The sequence below is a fragment of the Aricia agestis genome, chromosome 3 (assembly GCF_905147365.1).
Source record: "Aricia agestis chromosome 3, ilAriAges1.1, whole genome shotgun sequence".
Classification (NCBI taxonomy): Eukaryota; Metazoa; Arthropoda; class Insecta; order Lepidoptera; family Lycaenidae; genus Aricia; species Aricia agestis.
Genome location: NC_056408.1, coordinates 22,700,526 through 22,719,664, shown reverse-complemented (window position 1 = coordinate 22,719,664; position 19,139 = coordinate 22,700,526). Strand labels below are relative to the sequence as shown.

Below are 19,139 nucleotides of genomic sequence, written 5' to 3'. Positions count from 1 at the left end.
CCGGCTTCGCACGGGTTAACATTGATTTTTAAATATATTTTTTTCAATCTTTATTTCTTAGTCAATAGTCATTCAAAACGTAATGAATTAATGAAGCACTATAATATTATCCCATCAATGAAGCGGCACCCGGCTGTCGCATAACTATTATATTATAAATTTATTGTGTCTGCGATTCCCATGATCGAGGTAATAATAATTAATATTTACGTGGACTCTCCGGGCGAGCACACCCGCGCGGCGCGCCTTGACGAGTGACGACGCCCAATTCGCAACGTGCAGCAGAAATCGTAATATTTTAATTTCGCCATAACATTAAAACCAAACGTCCAATTTTAATCATTCAAAGACCAAATATTATCTACATTAACTGTACTTAGTAATTAAATAATTTATTTTGATAAGAATTAATGCCATGAGTAAAATAAAGGCATTTAAATGTAGTCCAAAAACATTTCAAGATTTTTTAATAAAAAAATGATTATTGCGCCTCACTCAACATAGATAGGTATAGTGTGTCGCGGACTTTTTTGTAGATATTTAAAAGATCTACAATTACTTAGAACATTTTATGGTTCTATCTTTTATAGTTTAGGCAACGTACGCGAAAAAAGTAACATTTCTGGTTGATTTTTTACACCTTGCGTCCGAAAATCCCAAATACTTACGGAACCCTATTTTTTTTTTCCAAAATAAAATGTAGCCTATGTTCAGCAGAATTAATGTAGGATTCCAATGGTAAAAGAATCTTTCAAATCGGTCCAGTAGTTTCGGAGCCTATTCAAGACAAACAAACAATCAAATCTTTCCCCTATAATAGTAGTGTAGATAATATTCTAATACTAGCTGTCCCGGCAAACGTTGCTTTGCCATAATATAAAGTATTTCGACCATAATATTATTTTATTGAAGTGAAGTAAATACGTATATGTGTTGTGTATGTTACCATGGCAACGTCCATCGATATCCCGTCGCCGTCAGACTCGAGTTGTAATAATTTACTATTATTTATTCAACAAATGCACTTATCAATATAAAAAGTACCCAGTAGCCGATTCTCAGACCCACTGAATATGCATATAAAATTTGGTTAAAATCAGTAAAGCCGTTTCGGAGGAGTACGCGGCCTAACATTGTGACACGAGAATTTTATATATAAGATTATGTCACCTGTATGTTTCTACATATCAGATCTATCTGATCTTGATCGCGCCTTGCTCTACTAAAACGCTTTACTTTACTAAAGAAAGCTAAATTTAAGTATTTTTGTCAAGTCCCTTTCATTTCTGCTAAGTTTTGCGCGACCTTTACTCTTTCATTTATTATTTCTAACCTATTTCTTTCCATTAATATCTAAGGCAAAAAGCTATCGATAAAAATACTGATCGCTATTTCCTCGTAAGTAAAAGCCCTAGGATCACTTTTTATATTAAGTCTATTTAATAGAATGGGTGGCCAGTATAAGTAAATTTGGATTTTCAATAAAATGAGCTACATTTGTAAGGTTTCGGGTTTGGGACCCAAATGGTTATGATTCACGCATGAGCATGAGTCAAACATTAAAATAATAATCCAACCCAATAATATTGCTGAGTTTTTTTTAATGATTTCAAGAGGCAATAAACTGGGAACCTGTATCACAACCTGGCTTGTATAGTCCACTTCATGATCTGTCTCTCGTGACATTCTTGCGTGTATGTCCTTTATTGCAGCCTGGCGCCTACACAAAATGCGGACCTGTGTCAAGGTTCACCACATAAACTGCGGACCTCACAAAACTCGTGTACATTCTGTGTTCAAATTGGTGGCCGCAAAGTTCGGTCAGACCGAAGCCCACTGTCGTATACCGCTGTGCTTAGTTACTCCATAGCGCGATGCAGGACTGTAGCGCTAGTAGTACCGCCTTACTATATAAACTGGTGACTCACGGCTAGTAGTCTTCGGCCATGATGAGCACGACGAGCGCGGTCCAGCCGGTGAAAGGCCGGCAGCCGGAGCCGCGCCCATCCTCGCCGCTGTACTGCTCCCACAGGTACCCTGTCCTCTTGTACTCAGACAACACGTTGCCTGGGAAAAGGATGATTCGATTTTTATTATCTGTTACTGCGTTCTATTGGTTATGTTGATGAGTAATACTGGACCGGTTAAGTGGTTTTGATTTTCCTATTCAATATAGTTTTTGATTTTAACTCCAAACGGGTTAACAAATTAGAGGCGCTATCAAAAAGCGTGTCTATTTCGAAAGAATCATAAAACGCAGTTTGGTGTAATATTTCTTTTAAACACGTGTTCGACGGATGTTAAACTTTTTGTAGTAAGACCGCTTATGCCCAAGTTTGTCAGTCTGTTTGTTTGTGTGTCCATTGCCACGCTTATCCAGGATGAATTACTCACGGACGACGTTATCCCTGAGCGCGGCGTGCAGGTGGGCGGCGCGCGCGGCGTGCGGGCCGGGCGCGAGCGCGTAGTGCTTGAGCGCGTGCAGCGCCAGGTAGTTGATGTTGAGCCACACCTGCCCGCGCCAGTACGGCGGGTCGTGCTCCGTGTTGCGCGCCATGTGCAGCGGGGCGGACTTTGACAGCGACCTGAGGGTGGAGGTGACATAAAATTACACATCACGCGCACAATGCGTATGCCTACGGGTCGTGTGGTACGTACGCGTCATGCGTGATCGTACACATTGTGCGTATTCGCATGTACGTACGCGTTGTGAGTATACGTAAAGGTTTTGCGTATACGATGGATTTCGACATCCGGGTTATCTCCTGTAGTAACAAATTAACAATGTTTTTCGCTAAGTTAACTTGCGCTAAACGAATTTTAAACAGGAAATTATAAAGTCAACAGTATCAAGTAATATCACAGAGTATCGAGAAGTTAAACCTAAGGTATCAAGAAATACCTCAGTCCGTAGGGCGACCACAGCAGCTCGGGGTTGTCCAGCATGTCGAGGATCTTGCCCAGCTTGGGGCTGTTGGGCTTCAGCACCTTCATCAGCATCGGGAACAGGGACACGTAGCCTGAAGAACAACACACGTTATTCTTGACACTAGTTAATCATCCTACGTAATTTATTACTTCCATAGAAAAGGTTTTTAATGTGAACAGAACTGAAACAAGAGAGGATAGTGGTTTTCTACACTCTAAAAAGATTAAGCCTAACTAAAATATCTTCGATTACTCTAAGTTACCCTGGCGGCCGGTGGGTAACAATAACATATCCGTTAAATTGACGTTGGACCTTCATAAGACGCAATGTAAAAAATAAATACTTACGTCAATAATTTGACATTTCGACTTTTGACATTGCATTTAAAAAATTTAAACGTCAAAAACCTCCCAACAGATAAAGTTTAAACTATGGAGGGTAGATGTACACTCCACACTACACTCCATAAGGATGTATATAACATTTATAAATTCAAAGATTCTGACCTAAATTCGAAATATATAGTAGAATATAACATCCAGCATCGATTGATACAAAAAAATCAATACCTTACCGATAAGTTACGTGAAATAATTCATTTTAAAATTTCCATTTATCATTCGTAATGTTTGCCGGAAGTGTTACAATTTTTGAGAATTCGTCAGAATTGGTAACTTTGTATCAAAGATAAACATCTAAAAAACTGCTTATCAATTTATTTGTACGATTTGCGATTTTTTAAGTCCAAAAAAAGTGGGTTCACCGGTAATTCTGGGGAAATATTTCAAATTTCAATTTATGAAAATTATCCTTCGAAGGGTGCGACAAGACTTTATATGAACTTGGGCGGGGGCGCTGCTGGTAAAGAAGAACTGTCAAATATGTCGTTTTTGTATGTGGCAGCGTTAGTTCCTTTTTTCGCCACCTTCATTTATAACTTTGCCGAGCTTTCTTGGCCGCCATTTGCGGTAGTCAAATTACAACAATTTTTTTTTCAATAATACTTAAATATCGAATAGTTCTTTAAAAATATATTATATAAATCATTATAATGAATAATAAGTGTCTGGGTGTCCAATTTTTTACATATTTAGTACTTTCATAATTTAATTGGACGTAGTACGCAATTTGACCTTATATACATCCTTAAACACATACCGAGTGCGGAGGTGACGAGTCGCGGCTGCGGCGGTGCGGACACCACCCTTACCATCTTGGGCTGCTCCTGTTTATTCTTGGGCTGCTGTCGCTCCAGCCGCACTGCGTCCGTGTGAAGACCTGTGGAACACATTTAGGTAACTATTGTTACGGTACATGGTATACGGACACGTGGTGCGCAAGTACATACTCGAACCTTCTAAAAAGGTCCAATGTTTGTTTACGTGCTTACCCTTTATTTGTTAGCGTGTTTGAATTTATACCTTATGACTGAGTCCATAAGGTCTAAATTAAATTCAACTTACTGCACTTATCGCAAGGACGGCAGTTTTATTGTGGTACATTCCTGAGCCTCCTAGAAATTTCCCACGGTTGTTTACTTGTTTATGTGAATCGGGAAATTTCTGGAATTCGTCTCGCCATATAAAAAGAGCCGCAGGCAGGCCCGGCAAGTCAGTTTCGTTTCGAGCTTTCATCAAGGCGATTTCGGAGTGATCAATAGTAAGTGAACCAGTGAAACCTGCGACTTGGCTACGACCTAGGACAGTGATAGTGCTTAGTGATTGGACCAGTGATTTGTGTTTGGACTTAGTGCTAAGTGTTGTGACCTAGTGTTTAGTGCAGTGTTAATAAAGTCTTCAAGAGAGTCACCAGGTCTTTCTCTCCAAATCCTCGAACCCTAGCACGTAACAACTGGTGTCAGAAGTGCGATTTGGAGATGCCATTGACTCCGAGAGAGGACTACAAAGGGAGTGTCAGGACAAGGGCGCAGCGAGCTGCTGCCATTGACTCCGAGAGAGGAGTTGCGGAGGCCACACCCACTGGGGACCAAGCTCCGCCCACTGAGGGACAGGCCCCACCCACTGGCCACGCCCACCAGGCTCCGCCCATTTTGGCTGAAGCCACGCCCGCTGGCTCCGCCCACCGGGACACGCCCACTGGCCACGCCCCTCAGGCTCCGCCCACGTTGGACATGGCCACGCCCACTGGCTCCGCCCACCGGGACACGCCCACTGGCCACGCCCCTCAGGCTCCGCCCACTTTGGGCATGGCCACGCGCACTGGCTCCGCCCACCAGGCCACGCCCACTCAGGCCACGCCCACTAGCTCCGCCCACCGAGCTCCGTCTGCCCAACCCCTGCATACTGGCTCCAGCCACCATGCATCGCCCGTAGCTTCTGCGGCCCCTCAAGTGGCTCCCCAATTACAAAGCCTAATTGAGTTAATTCAGGCTCTGCAAGAATCACAAGACCGCAAGTTCGGCGCTTTGCAGGAGTCTCAAAAAGCTGAAAGTCAGGCGTTGAAAGATTCTCAAAAAGCAATGATGGAGGCACAAGACCGCAAGCTTGGCGCTTTGATGGAGTCACAAGACCGCAAGCTCGGCGCTTTGCAAGAGTCACAAGAACGCAAGCTCGGTGCTGAAATCAGAGCGATTCGAGAATCACAAGAGCAACAAAAAGACCTCCAAGAAAAAGCGCTTGGAGCTATAAAGGATGTCAGTGACACGGTGGTTAAGCTTCGAAAAGATGTCGACGTAATGGACGAACGAGTTACGGGGTTAGGAGTGGATATGGAAAATGTGAAAACCGGCCTCACAGAACTACAGAAGTGGAAAGTGCGCGTGGAAACCACAGGAATCGCGACGCCTAGTGGAACTTCCGTAGTGGTACAAGGACCAAGAGTTAAAGTGCCACCATACGACGGTACTACTTCTTGGAACGCTTATCGTCAGCAATTCCAGACGGTTGCTTCTGCCAACGGATGGAATGATGAACAATGCCTGACCGCTCTCACAGTTGCGCTCAGAGGGCAAGCTTTGTCGGTCCTAGAAGCGCATACAGGAAATGGGTTTAAAGACCTGATGGAGGCACTTGAATCCAGATACGGGGAGCGACACCTGGAGCACGTGTTCCGTGCCCAACTGCGTGACAGAGTCCAACGCCCAGGAGAAGGACTACAACAATGGGCGTTGGAAATAGAAAAACTGGTCAAGAAGGCACACCCAGGAGCCGATTCTAAGATGATCGACACGAACATTGTGCAAGCATTTGTCGACGGAATCAGGGACCTAGAGGTCAGAGCTGCAGTGAGGCTACGTCACCACACCTCGCTAAAAGAAGCATTGGCGCATGCTTTGGAGGTCGAGGCTGTTCGCCGTGACATACGACAGACCCATAAGGTCCACGAGGTCTCTGAGGAAGTTAAGGAGGTCAAGGCTCCCGCGAAGAGAAGTTTTGGAGCCATGTGCTACAAGTGCGGTGAGAGGGGCCATCTTCAGCTCAACTGCCCGCAGAAGGAGACCCAGATGGCAAGGATGAAAAGGCTCGAGGAACAAGTAGAGGAGCTGAAGATGCAAGGAGCTTCATCCCCTGTCCGGGATCAGGGAAACGAATAAAAGCCAGGACTAAGGGGCGAGTACTGGCTGACGTGGAGGAAGCCCCGATAACTGTTATCTCCCAAGCATGCAGCGGGAATAGTCTTGTGATTCAGGGGACTATTAACAGGACGGATTGCAAAATGACTCTAGACACAGGAGCCTCTAGAACGATAGTGAACCCAAATCTGGTAAAAACCGCAAGAAGGCACAAGAGGAGAATTAACTGTCGGCTCCTTACTGCCTCCGGTCAGCCAATACCCGTCCTGGGAGAAATGTCAGTTACGATTAATGTAGGGGGATCCTCATACCCTCATGACGTTATCGTGGCTGAGATTATGGATGATTGCATCTTGGGTTTGGATTTCATGAAGAAGCACAACTGCAGAATTAATGTCGCTGACGGAGTTTTCAAGTGTGGTGAAGAAGAAATTTTCATCCTTGGAGGCGCCTGCGGGAAAGTTGAATGTGTAAAGAAAGTCATAATACCTGGACGTGCGGAAGCTAAAGTGCTGGTGAAACTACCGCCAGCCGGAAAGAAGAAGTCAAACAGATGCGTGTTGATCGAAGACACACCTACCAAGACATCAGCGCAAAAACTGATGACGGCGAGAACCCTTGTTAGTGGAAGCAGTAACGCTGTGGTCAGAGTTTTGAATCTTGGTGATCGCGAGATCTGCTTGAACAAAGGTGACGTCATTGGAAAGTGCGAGGAAGTTGTCTGGATGAGAAAGTGTAGTTCGATCACAGACTCAGACTCAGCAAACACCAACAACTATGGAATAGTGACTGAGCTACTCGATGACTGCAAGAGTAATCTGACTTATTCGCAGAGCATGAAAGCTAAGAAGTTTTTACAACGCCACGCGAATATCTTCTCCAGTCAGGAAGGCGACCTTGGAAGAACGTCGATGGTTCAGCACAGGATAGATACCGGAAGCGAGAACCCAATTCGTCAACGAGCAAGACGGATACCCATTGCAAAGGAAAAAGAAGTTGAAGGCCTTTTGGAGGATATGAGAAGGCATAAGATCATTGAACCGTCTGCAAGTCCGTGGTGCTCACCGGTTGTATTAGTGAAGAAGAAAGATGGCAGCACAAGATTTTGTGTGGACTACAGACGTCTCAATGATGTCACCAAGAAGGACAGTTATCCATTACCTCGAATTGACGACACTCTGGATACCTTGAGTGGCATGAAATGGTTCTCGACCCTGGACCTGAAATCTGGATACTGGCAGGTGGAAATTCATCCAAAAGACAAAGAGAAGACAGCTTTCTCCACCGGTAAAGGTTTATGGCAGTTTAACGTCATGCCCTTTGGATTGTGCAACGCACCTGCCACATTTGAGCGACTCATGGAGTGTGTACTGGCAGGCTTAGTTGGAGAGGCTTGCTTAGTCTACTTGGACGACGTCATCATTGTTGGCCGCGACTTCGAGGACCATTTGCGAAACTTAGAACGAGTTTTCGCCAAAATAGAGGGGGCCAAGTTAAAGTTGAATCCGAAAAAGTGTCGTTTGTTCAGGAGTAAGGTGAACTATCTCGGCCATGTTATCTCCAGTGATGGAATTCAGACGGACCCGGAGAAACTAGAAGCAGTCCAAAATTGGCCAACCCCTAAGAACAAAACCGAAGTGCGGGCATTTCTCGGCCTATGCTCCTACTACAGGCGTTTTGTTAAGGGATTCTCAGAGATAGCCAAGCCATTACATCGGCTGACAGAAGATAAACGACAGTTTATTTGGGACGAGACTTCCGAAGATTCTTTTCAGAAACTAAAGAAACATCTGTGTGAAACACCAATCCTGGGGTATCCACAACCTGAAGGTCAGTTTATAGTCGACACGGACGCAAGCAACACGGCCATTGGAGGGGTGTTATCTCAAAAACAGGGTGAAAGAGAAGTTGTAATTGCATATTTCAGCAAATCTTTATCTAAGCCAGAGAGAAACTACTGTGTGACAAGAAGAGAACTCTTGGCTGTCGTAAAGACGCTACAACATTTCAGCAAGTATCTCATCGGCAGACAGTTTCTACTGCGAACTGATCACGCAGCCTTGAAGTGGCTACTACAATTCAAGAACCCAGAAGGCCAAGTAGCTCGATGGATAGAACAACTCCAGGAGTATGACTTCAAGACGGAACACCGCAGCGGAAAGTCACATGGGAATGCCGACGCACTCTCACGAAGGCCGTGTTCAGAAGACTGCAAACATTGTGTTAAGCAGGAATCTAATGAAGTAACATTAAAGTTAACGAAAACAAGTCCTTTGGGTCCATGGGAGAATGATGGTATGAGAGAGGCTCAAGAAAGAGATGACGACCTTCGACACATCATCACATGGAAGAAACGGGATGACGTAAAGCCAATCTGGAGTGAGGTTGCACCCACTGGCGCTGTCACTAAGGCGTACTGGGCGCAATGGGACAGTCTGATTCTTCAAAACGGAATACTTTACCGGAAATGGGAGAAGACCAACGGCAGAGAGTTCCATCTTCAGATAGTTGTCCCAAGAACGAGAGTACCGGATGTTCTCCGTGAAATGCATGATGGCGTATCAGGAGGTCATCTAGGAGTAAAGAGGACGTTAACGAAAGTGCGAGAACGATTCTACTGGTTGCATTGTCGAGATGATGTACAGGATTGGTGCCGCAAATGCACTACTTGCGCTGCAGTGAAGGGACCACAGACAAGGAGCCGTGGGAGCCTGCGCTTGTATAACGTTGGCGCACCGTGGGAACGAATCGCAGTTGACGTAGCTGGGCCATTTCCTGTAACGGAATCAGGAAACAAGTATTTTATGGTTGTCATGGATTACTTCACCAAATGGCCCGAAGTGTTCGCCATACCAAACCAGGAAGCTACAACAGTTGCTTCTAAGCTAGTCGAAGAAGTAATATCTCGCTTTGGTGTGCCTCTAGAAATCCATTCCGATCAGGGCAGGAATTTCGAATCGCAGGTCTTCCAGGAAGTGTGCAGAATTTTGGGAATGCATAAAACGAGGACCACCGCGTACCATCCACAGTCTGATGGAATGGTTGAGAGATTTAACCAGACCCTTGAGAGGCATTTGGCGAAATTGGTAGATGACAAACAAAAGGACTGGGACAAGTATATACCACTCTTCCTTCTGTCGTACCGTACCGCCGAGCATGAGAGCATAAAAGCTACCCCGGCGTATGTCAATTACGGTAGAGAACTACGAGTACCAGTAGACCTTTTGACAGGAGGATCACCGGAAGAACCAAAGACCGTACCAGATTATGTCTGCGATTTAAGGGAAAAGATGCGTTATATACACGCCATGGTTCGGGAAAATGGGTTACAGTCAAGTGAGAACATGAAGACCAGATACGACCGGAAATCGAATACAAGCGGCTTCGAAGAAGGGTCACTGGTGTGGCTGCATAACCCAACTCGCCGAAAAGGCAAATCTCCAAAGTTGCAGACCAAGTGGGACGGCCCATACAAAGTGGTTACCCGATTGAATGACGTGACTTACAGGATTCAAAAGCAACCAAGAGGGACATTCAAAGTGGTACACATAGACCGTCTGGCGCGTTACCATGGCAGTAACAATGATGCTCGGGACGAGCATCTCTAAGAGGGGAGTAGTGTTACGGTACATGGTATACGGACACGTGGTGCGCAAGTACATACTCGAACCTTCTAAAAAGGTCCAATGTTTGTTTACGTGCTTACCCTTTATTTGTTAGCGTGTTTGAATTTAGACCTTATGACTGAGTCCATAAGGTCTAAATTAAATTCAACTTACTGCACTTATCGCAAGGACGGCAGTTTTATTGTGGTACATTCCCGAGCCTCCTAGAAATTTCCCACGGTTGTTTACTTGTTTATGTGAATCGGGAAATTTCTGGAATTCGTCTCGCCATATAAAAAGAGCCGCAGGCAGGCCCGGCAAGTCAGTTTCGTTTCGAGCTTTCATCAAGGCGATTTCGGAGTGATCAATAGTAAGTGAACCAGTGAAACCTGCGACTTGGCTACGACCTAGGACAGTGATAGTGCTTAGTGATTGGACCAGTGATTTGTGTTTGGACTTAGTGCTAAGTGTTGTGACCTAGTGTTTAGTGCAGTGTTAATAAAGTCTTCAAGAGAGTCACCAGGTCTTTCTCTCCAAATCCTCGAACCCTAGCACGTAACACTATGTATACTTCCACTATTTTAAACAACATTAATTTAGTTTGTTCAGTGTCTTGTTTGATACAGTCATTTACGACAAACAAACATTTTAATCACTGGTTTCAAGTAAGTTCAATTGAGTTGATTTAAATAGGCACAACGCTGCATTTTTGTTGAATTTGTTAAGATTATTTGTGGGCGAAAAAATATATCCGAAGTACTAATGAGAATTTCTCAAGCTAATAGTACAAATAAATCTAGTCATCACCATAATCAGCGTATGTCTGCGTGTGGTGGGACCAGTGGAGCTCGTTCAGCAGATCCTCGTCACCCAGCTGGTCGCGGGTTGCCTCGTATCTAGAATACATTTAAAAATATTATTTGAACCAGCCTTGGAGTTATAAATAGACCGTATAGGCCGCGGCCTAGGGGGCGGCAGGTTTCGTAGATAGGGCGGCGGCATATAAAAAATATAAATCCGGCACTGATTTGAACTACACACATAGACGCATGCACTTACTCACACTAATACCACATTTACAGCTAACTTATTTTTGGATTCTATGAACGCATTAACGTCCTAGCGACAAGATGGTTGCTAAATCAATTACTTATTTTGCTATATATTATGAACTCACTTATCGCTCTCCCTGTCTAACGCCTTGGCTAGCGTGGCCATGGCGTCTGCGGCGGCGAACATCCAACATCGCAGGTCCACGTGACGCTCGATGTGCGACGGGTGCGATGCCCTGAAACACATCATTGAGATATATCCATAAGTACCGGACTTACACATGACAATATACAGTCTGTCAAGAAAGTGAAGAAATTAAAAAGTGGCAACATCGTATTGTCATCCCTTTTTTCTTAGATTGATTTGAAAGGGATGACACTACGATGTTGCCACTTTTTAATTTCTTCACTTTCTTGACAGACTGTAACTCTCGAGTTTTAAAAAGTAAAAATGTTATTTTTTTAAATTTGACATAATAGCCCATCGCCATTCGCCTCCTGCTTCTAATCTATTCTAAAAGAACTTTAATTACCTTGGATAATCATCAATGCCGGAAGTGAGCGTCTTGGGGTTGAGCTGCAGGCCGTCGTCCTCGCGGCCGCGCCAGCGGTACGCCGTCGGCTCCTCCCCCTTTTGGGTCGTTTGGAACCACTGGTACCAAGCCTGCAAAATATTCGTTCCGGTGACTAAAAGATTATAAAATGCTATTGAAAGAAGCTTCACAAGTCACAACAAACTGCTGATCTAAAAGGGACCTTTCTGCACTTAATTTATTATCATGGTTTGGGGCTGCAACTGTCGATCAAAATGCCATCAATAGTAACTATTTAAGAATCTTTGCCAAAAGATCGTTTTTCGATTACGTAGTCGGTTTGTAATCTCTGGACTCTGTGAGTAGTTTGTATGCAAACGCACATGCAAAATGATTCTTGAGTGACATTGACTTGAGAGACAGCTGTTTGACATCCATGCTTTCCTGGCATGGATGTCATACAGTCACTTGAATTCTAGTTTTGGAAGCAAGCCTAAAGATCTTTGTTGGAGATTGTTTTTGTTCTTATATACGTTGAACCAAAGTCCAAACCAATAAATCTCGGTGTAGAATGTAGATGCTACTTCGTCTTTTAGTGTATGCCACACACGCTCCACAGTCTGTGGTATGCGCGTGTCTATGGTTCGTGCTGTCTGTGGTACCTGCAGGCGCGGGAACATGCGGTGCAGCGCGGCGCGGCGGTGCGGGGCGCGGAATTCGCGGGCGCGGCGACGCACCAGCTGCGCCACCTGCAGCAGCAGCATCGGCGGGTTGGCGGCCGCGTTGCTCTGCACCACGAACTCCTTGGGCACACGCGCCAGCGCCTCAACACCTGGGCCAGAATATTAATTAGTCTACGCGCGTCAAGAATAGTGAGATACGTTAACAGCGGACGGGACGCCAAATCGATCAAAACGTGAGGCAACCGACACCTAACAAGTATCCCAATTCCCACTTGACGAGTGTTGGCCGGTCGAGGGTGAAATTTAACCTAGTAAAGTCTAGTTAACTTTTCCAGTAATAAAGTAGGAATTTTTTCCTTAGAATTTTGTCTGCTAGCATTAAGCCAGCTCTGGAACGTCATACGTTAAACAGTAGAACTGTCAGTGACCAGTGAACAGTCCAGCCACTTAGCCTCAGCGCAAAATAACCTAGGCTGCAGCTAACTCATATCGGCTCACCCAATATCTGCTCCCTTGGGATCCAGCCCTCGACGTTGATAAGGTCGAGCCAGTGCGCCGCGATGTCGAGCTGGACGTCCAGCGACCAGCGCCCGATCAGCAGCCCGTGGAAACCCTCGTCCCACAGGAACCCGCGCGGGAAGAATGGCCTGGTGATGAGGAATTGAAGACGTGAGTGGAAAAACACAATATGTGACAGTAAAAAAATTGTTTTTTTTTGCATAAATTCAGGCTTTAAGGCCGGAAAAATCATTGTGATTAAAACAACTGTGCATTTTATGTGTAGCCAGATATATAAGCCAGGCGATGAAGTTGATAAATTACAAGATTTGTTCGAATTAGAAAGTTAATTATATTATACACATATTTAATACACATCCATGACCCAGGAACTTTGCAAAACTTTTTGTTCCGTCGGCGGGATTCGAACCCGCGACCCCCGGCTTGAGCTACCAATAGCCCACCAACTGAGCCACAGAGGTCGTCAAAATTAATAAATGTCCGTATGTTACAAAATATCGTGTTAATATAATATAATTGTGTTCACTCACATATTCAATTCAGGTAATGGATGACAAGGTTTATGTTTAAAGTTAATCTAATATTTTAATCCAACATTGCAGCTTCGAAACAGTACGAATCGTACCAAACAGCTATTTAGTTCTTAAGGTGACCTTCCGATTTTTGCCTCAAACGACCGCAACTGACAAAAATTCAGGTTCATTTTCTAAATTTCTACCGACATTGATCTAGCGACCCTGGCCGTCGCTGCTCCGTAGTGGCGTAGAGCAAAATGAAACCTACAGCCAAGGTAATGGGTTGCCAACCTGCTGGGCACGGCGGTGTAGAGCGCGGCCCGCCAGTACGGCACGGGCTCGCGCGTGTAAGGCGACTGCACCCGCCCCGCCCCGTAGAAGTACCCGATACCGCCCACCATGTTGGACAGCGCAGCGCGTGCAACTGACACGTCTTCGGCTTTGTAGCTGAAATAAATAATTACATTATAATATCTACGGATGCGTCACACCACGTCAGTCTGGCCCCTGTTTAGTTATCAAACAACTTGTGTTACGAGTATCATCGGCTCTACACATTACACCAAACCAAGTAGATCTAACAATTGCATATTGTTCATGAGACTTCTTTTGTGGTCCTTACATACAACATGTTATTAGCTACCTAACCAAGTTTGTTAGCCAAGCTAAAATTTGCTAGTGCAACGGGTATATGATTTAAAGCCCACTATGACTCACCCCTTCTCCGTCAACTTGAATTCATTTTCAAATCGCTCTTCGTACGCTTTCTTCTTGGTCTCCAACTCTTTGGTGTAGAGATCACCAGTGAGCGGCGGCGGCGCCTGCTCCTCCGCGCTGTACACGATGTCCACGACATATGGTGCCTCCACTAGCATTTGTATTGGGATAAAGTTCACACTTTTTTCCTGTGAAAAGGTTATTCCTTTTATTATTATTTTTAAGTAAAATTATAATGTGTGCTTTTGTTGTAGTAAAGATTATAAGATGCAAGATAACTCTGTAATATTATGGTTATCTACAAAAAAGAAAAGACAATAAAGTTAAGCTTTTAAGTAAGATATTAAAAGATAAATATAATAACTATAAGTGTAATAGTATAATTACGCCAAATTTCAATCAAAATACATAATTTTAAATGTGTTTTGTGATTAATATTTTACACTTCAACAAGGTACCATCGAGGAAATTGATTCCTAGGCAGTTGACGGACCTACGTCATTTGGCGGCTTATGTCAATTTAATGTTAGCTGTGACCAACGTGACCAAATTACTTAGGTCCGCCATCTGCCTAGGAATCAACTTCTCTGATAGTACTATCAGAGAAGTTGATTCCTATGCAAATTGGGGACCTAAGTAGTTTGGTTGCGTTACGTCAAACCCAGCTGACAGATCACAATTAACATTGAATTGACATATTCGACCAAATAACGTTGGTCTGTCAATTGCATAGGAATCAACTTCCTCGATGGTGGGTTACCTTATCAACTAAAACATCATCCATGTCCAGGACTGCCAAGCGACCCAGTTTAGGGTGCCGCTCCACACGGAGTAGAGAATAAAACTTCTCCTTCAGCTGATGAAGACCAGGGGCATGGGCTTCGGCATAAGATGTATGTAAAGGTGCACCTACAATGCCAAATCAGAATAAATATTTAACAATATAAGCTTCTTATAGTGATTGGTAATTTTTGCACAAAATAACTCGAATTTTCAGGATAAACTGAATAATTTTGCATTTTTATTGGTAATAAAAGTCTTTGAAATTGAAATTAAAATTGATAGAGGTCGGTCGCAGCTCCACTGAAACATTTAATAACTAATCAAACATTTAAAAGATGGAAATTATTCAAGAAGAATTTACGGCGCCACACTACGAGCAACATAATTTTGTATGTAAGCACATGAATAATTTACCCTTATAAGGCACTATTTGTATTTTAAAGTTTTTGAGAGCAGGAGTGTGACCAACAATAGCAGCCTGCTCCATCCATATCCTGGCCTCGGGCTCCGGACCCAGTGATTCATCTAGTGCAGCATACCACACCAGCACAAATGGAGTCCTGCTGGATGCCTGCAACATAGACAAAATAGACAACATAGACAACATAGCCGAACAAGGCATAAGTTGTATATTTCGTCAATGTATGTTGATTTATATATATGTACTTAGTTGCAAATAAAAATTTTGAACTTTGAACTAGATTTAACTTCACAGATAACAGACTACACTTGATGTAAAAATTTGGTTCTGAAAACTAACTTTAATAATATAGAAAAGCTTTTGAGTGCTGTTTGATACTAGATACAAAAATCGGCCAAGTGCGAGTTGGACTCGCGCACGAAGGGTTCCGTAATAGGCCAAAAATTGTGTTTTTTGTATGGGAGCCCCCCTTTAATTTTTATTTTATTTTAATATTATTAATAATTATTAAAGATGACATAAAATAAAGGTCTTTGTGAAAATATCATGTGCCTACCTGTTGCCATTACTAACATAGAGCAAAAAAAGGCGAAAAAATCACGTTTGTTGTATAGGAGCCACCCTTAAATATTAATTTTATTTTGTTTTCAGTATTTGTTGTTATAGCGGCAACCGAAATACACAATCTGTGAAAATTTCAGAAGTCTTGCTATAGCGGTTCTTGAGTTACAGCCTGGAGACACACAGATGGATGGACGGACAGACATCGAAGTCTTAGTAATAGGGTCCCGTTTTTACCCTTTGGGTACAGAACCCTAATAAAAATGTAGTCCTATTATTTCAAGAAACATTAGTAGGACTAAAAAATAACACTCTTGTAATAAAAATATTTACACAATGAATAAGGTCTTTAGTATTTTGACTTTGTCTGATACATTGAAAAGTTTGAATTGTGCAGCTTATTCACTATAAAAAAAGTGGAATACTTACTCTGCTTGTAATATTAATTCTAGCTGTCCATTGACCCCCGTGCTCACCTCCAGGGGTCTTGATGAATGAGGTGTGTATTGTGTGGGGAGAGTCGGAGATGACCTGCTCACCAAATGTAACACCGTCATGGTACAACCATGTGTATGTCTGTAGATTGTCATTCTGCTCACACCAATGTCTGGAATAGAGAAATATAAAATAATAAAATAAAGGATTTTTTTAATTAATAGAATACTTAAAAGAATACTTAAAACTAAGCACAAGCAAAGCAGTAAAAGCTTTTACTAAAAAGTGGCTGTAGTAGGCCACTTTTTAGTAAAAGCTTTTACTGATTGTTTAAAATTTTGTAAATCTGTCCCTCCTCAGATGGAGCCATTTACAAAAAAAAAACTATTTTTCAAAAGCCTTTCAATTACTAGTCTTAAATTATATTTAGAGGCCAATAGGAGGTTTTTTGCCAGGAACACTGTTTCACACCACTAAGCCACAGAAGAAATAATAATGTCATAATATAATGAAAGTTCTACAATCTACATCCACAAACACTTACCTTATTCCCTTATGAACACTTGCGGAGAGCTCATACCACATCATCCCAAACACCGGGGATTTTGGCTCTCTACTTTTAAGACCAAAGTATACACCAGGTCTGTAAGTACCCCAATATCTCTCAGGAACATTTAGGCCAGTGGCCTGGACAGCCTGGGAAAAAATGTCTAGAATTAGCAGGAATATTAATCAATGTACTCATCTACATGGAGTTTAAAATATATTTACAGTTGGGTTAACCTTTTACCTTAGTGTTATAGTAAATCCTAGGACTACAAATTGATGTTACTGCTAATAAATTCAAAGATACTAAGAAAAACAGTGTAAAAGAAAATTATTTATATACAGTAAAGAATATGCTCAGACCTTCTCCTCATCCAGCGGCGTGTTGACTCTAGTTTCTAGGTATCCTATGGTGCCCACGTACACAGCCACCGCTAAGAAAAACACCCCAACAAACGTTTTGCACATCGACAGTGCCTTGAATGTCCGAGTGCTGGAGGTGTTATCGTCGGCACCTGAACTGCTGCTGGATTCATTGTGGCTACTTTTACTTTGTGAATTAGACTTTCTTTGCCTGGGCATATTACGAGTCATTCGTGCTGCTCGTCTAAAAAACTGTCAATAAATTCATAAATTTTCAATAGGTACCTATCGGCTTTCCTGTGTATTTGGACCTTTGACAGTTGTTTGACAGGTCATTATCAAAATGTCAACAGTCAAAACTCAAAAGCGTCTTCTTCTTCTTATTAAAAAAAATTCAAAAGCGTCATACGCATACGAGTGCCACTCTGTTATATTAAATTAAGAGCGTTTTCACACGAGACACGACACGACACGACAAAATGCGGTGACGACTTCGGGCGCCATACATTTCTATGAACCGTTTTCACACGGCACCGCACGACACACGATTTTGAGACGACAGTCCGCTATCTCGTCACGTTTTTTGTCTACAGATAATATATAAATAAATACTTTTTTGAAAAATTGTTAAATAAACAATTAATCATAATCTAACAGTCTGGTGTCGTCGCAGAAATCGTCGCTCGTGTGAAAACGTTCAAATGACAGACTGTATGACGTCTGTCCTGCAATTTATATTTGTGTATGAATCGTGTCGTGTCGTGTCTCGTGTGAAAACGCTGTTCGACAATCGACAAGGCTATACGGCGTTTTCACACGAGACACGACACGACACGATTCATAGACAAATATAAATTGCACGACAGACGTCACACAGTCTGTCATTTGAACGTTTTCACACGAGCGACGATTTCTGCGACGACACCGTATTCACTTATGGCTGGTTTACACGTATTAAGTAGATAAGTAGTCAACAAGATTTTAACTTAAATGACTTTATACTTACTTAACTAAATTTGAACTTGCTACTTGCTACTAAATTTTGTGTTTACATGCAATTAATAACTTAAAATTAAGTTAAAAAGCTGTTACCTCGATAAGCAATTTATACGTGTAAACCAGCCATTACTTCTTAAAAATATGTCATCTGTTGTTGGGGTCCTAACAATGATGAAATACTCAAACTAGATATGTTAATACCGCGCGCGTTGTGAAGTTTCAAATACGGCCCAATTGGGCCGTCTGTTTAGTCTGAATCGAGCGCAGTCACGAACGTGCCGCGTCTTGTCTTACCTAAATAAATTGAAAATGACGTCGTGCGTGTTTCGAAAATGTACCAATTATAACTCGAAAGTAAACAAAACACATGGAATCTCTTACCACATGTCTTGATTGCAATAAATACCTCGATTATTTAAATTTTCAATTATTTTTCGAACAATCTGGAAAAAAACGAATTTTCGTCATAGCTCAGGCGAAGAAAGAGACAGCGATACGATTCGACGTTTAAAAATAGAACTGTCTCTTTTATGTAAATGGTTTTTCGTATCTTTTGTTTCATTTATCTGTCAAATTTGTCAATGTCTGCAATTTTGAATTTGAAAATTGTTCGGAAGATATTTAAGCCGGAAAATAGTATGGACGTAACATATCTGTATAAGTAGAACATCATTGGGTCCTAAGCTGATAGTTAAGCTTATTATAAAACGTAGTCATAATAAAATATTATTTATGAATTATGTATAGTATAAAAACCTGCCAATACCTCGCTACGCCCATGTTAAATGTTAATTATTACCATATAATACTAGGTATGATTTAAATGTAATATGGCGGCGTAATGCTCGCCAGAAAACCGCTCTGCAGTTTGGCAGGCTGTTAGATTATGATTAATTATTTATTTAACAATTTTTCAATAAAGAATTTATTTATATATTATCTGTAG

The 19,139-nt window shown here is 42.4% G+C and overlaps 1 protein-coding gene across 1 annotated transcript; it reads right to left on the bottom strand.

Moving 5' to 3' along the window:
- Positions 1-1,141: 1,141 nt before the first annotated feature.
- Positions 1,142-17,498, bottom strand: LOC121725668 (mannosyl-oligosaccharide glucosidase). Its single transcript, XM_042112710.1, has 16 exons — positions 17,195-17,498; positions 16,830-16,981; positions 16,280-16,457; positions 15,283-15,439; positions 14,846-14,994; positions 14,086-14,273; positions 13,660-13,815; positions 12,833-12,981; positions 12,314-12,483; positions 11,652-11,782; positions 11,244-11,354; positions 10,874-10,962; positions 4,088-4,207; positions 2,903-3,020; positions 2,395-2,585; positions 1,142-2,067 (listed from the first exon to the last, which is right to left on the bottom strand). Exons 1-16 carry the CDS (start codon positions 17,423-17,425, stop codon positions 1,931-1,933), a joined length of 2,427 nt encoding a protein of 808 aa, XP_041968644.1. The 5' UTR covers positions 17,426-17,498; the 3' UTR covers positions 1,142-1,930.
- Between the last annotated feature and the right edge of the window lie 1,641 nt (positions 17,499-19,139).

Coding starts and splice junctions, on each gene's coding strand:
- LOC121725668 (XM_042112710.1), bottom strand. CDS start 17,425: ATGACTCGTAATATGCCCAGGCAAAGAAAGTCTAATTCACAAAGTAAA. Junction 12,484..12,832: donor CCCAAGGGAGCAGATATTGG/GTGAGCCGATAT, acceptor ATTCTGGCCCAG/GTGTTGAGGCGCTGGCGCGT. Junction 4,208..10,873: donor GCAGACATACGCTGATTATG/GTGATGACTAGA, acceptor TGTGTTCCACAG/GTCTTCACACGGACGCAGTG.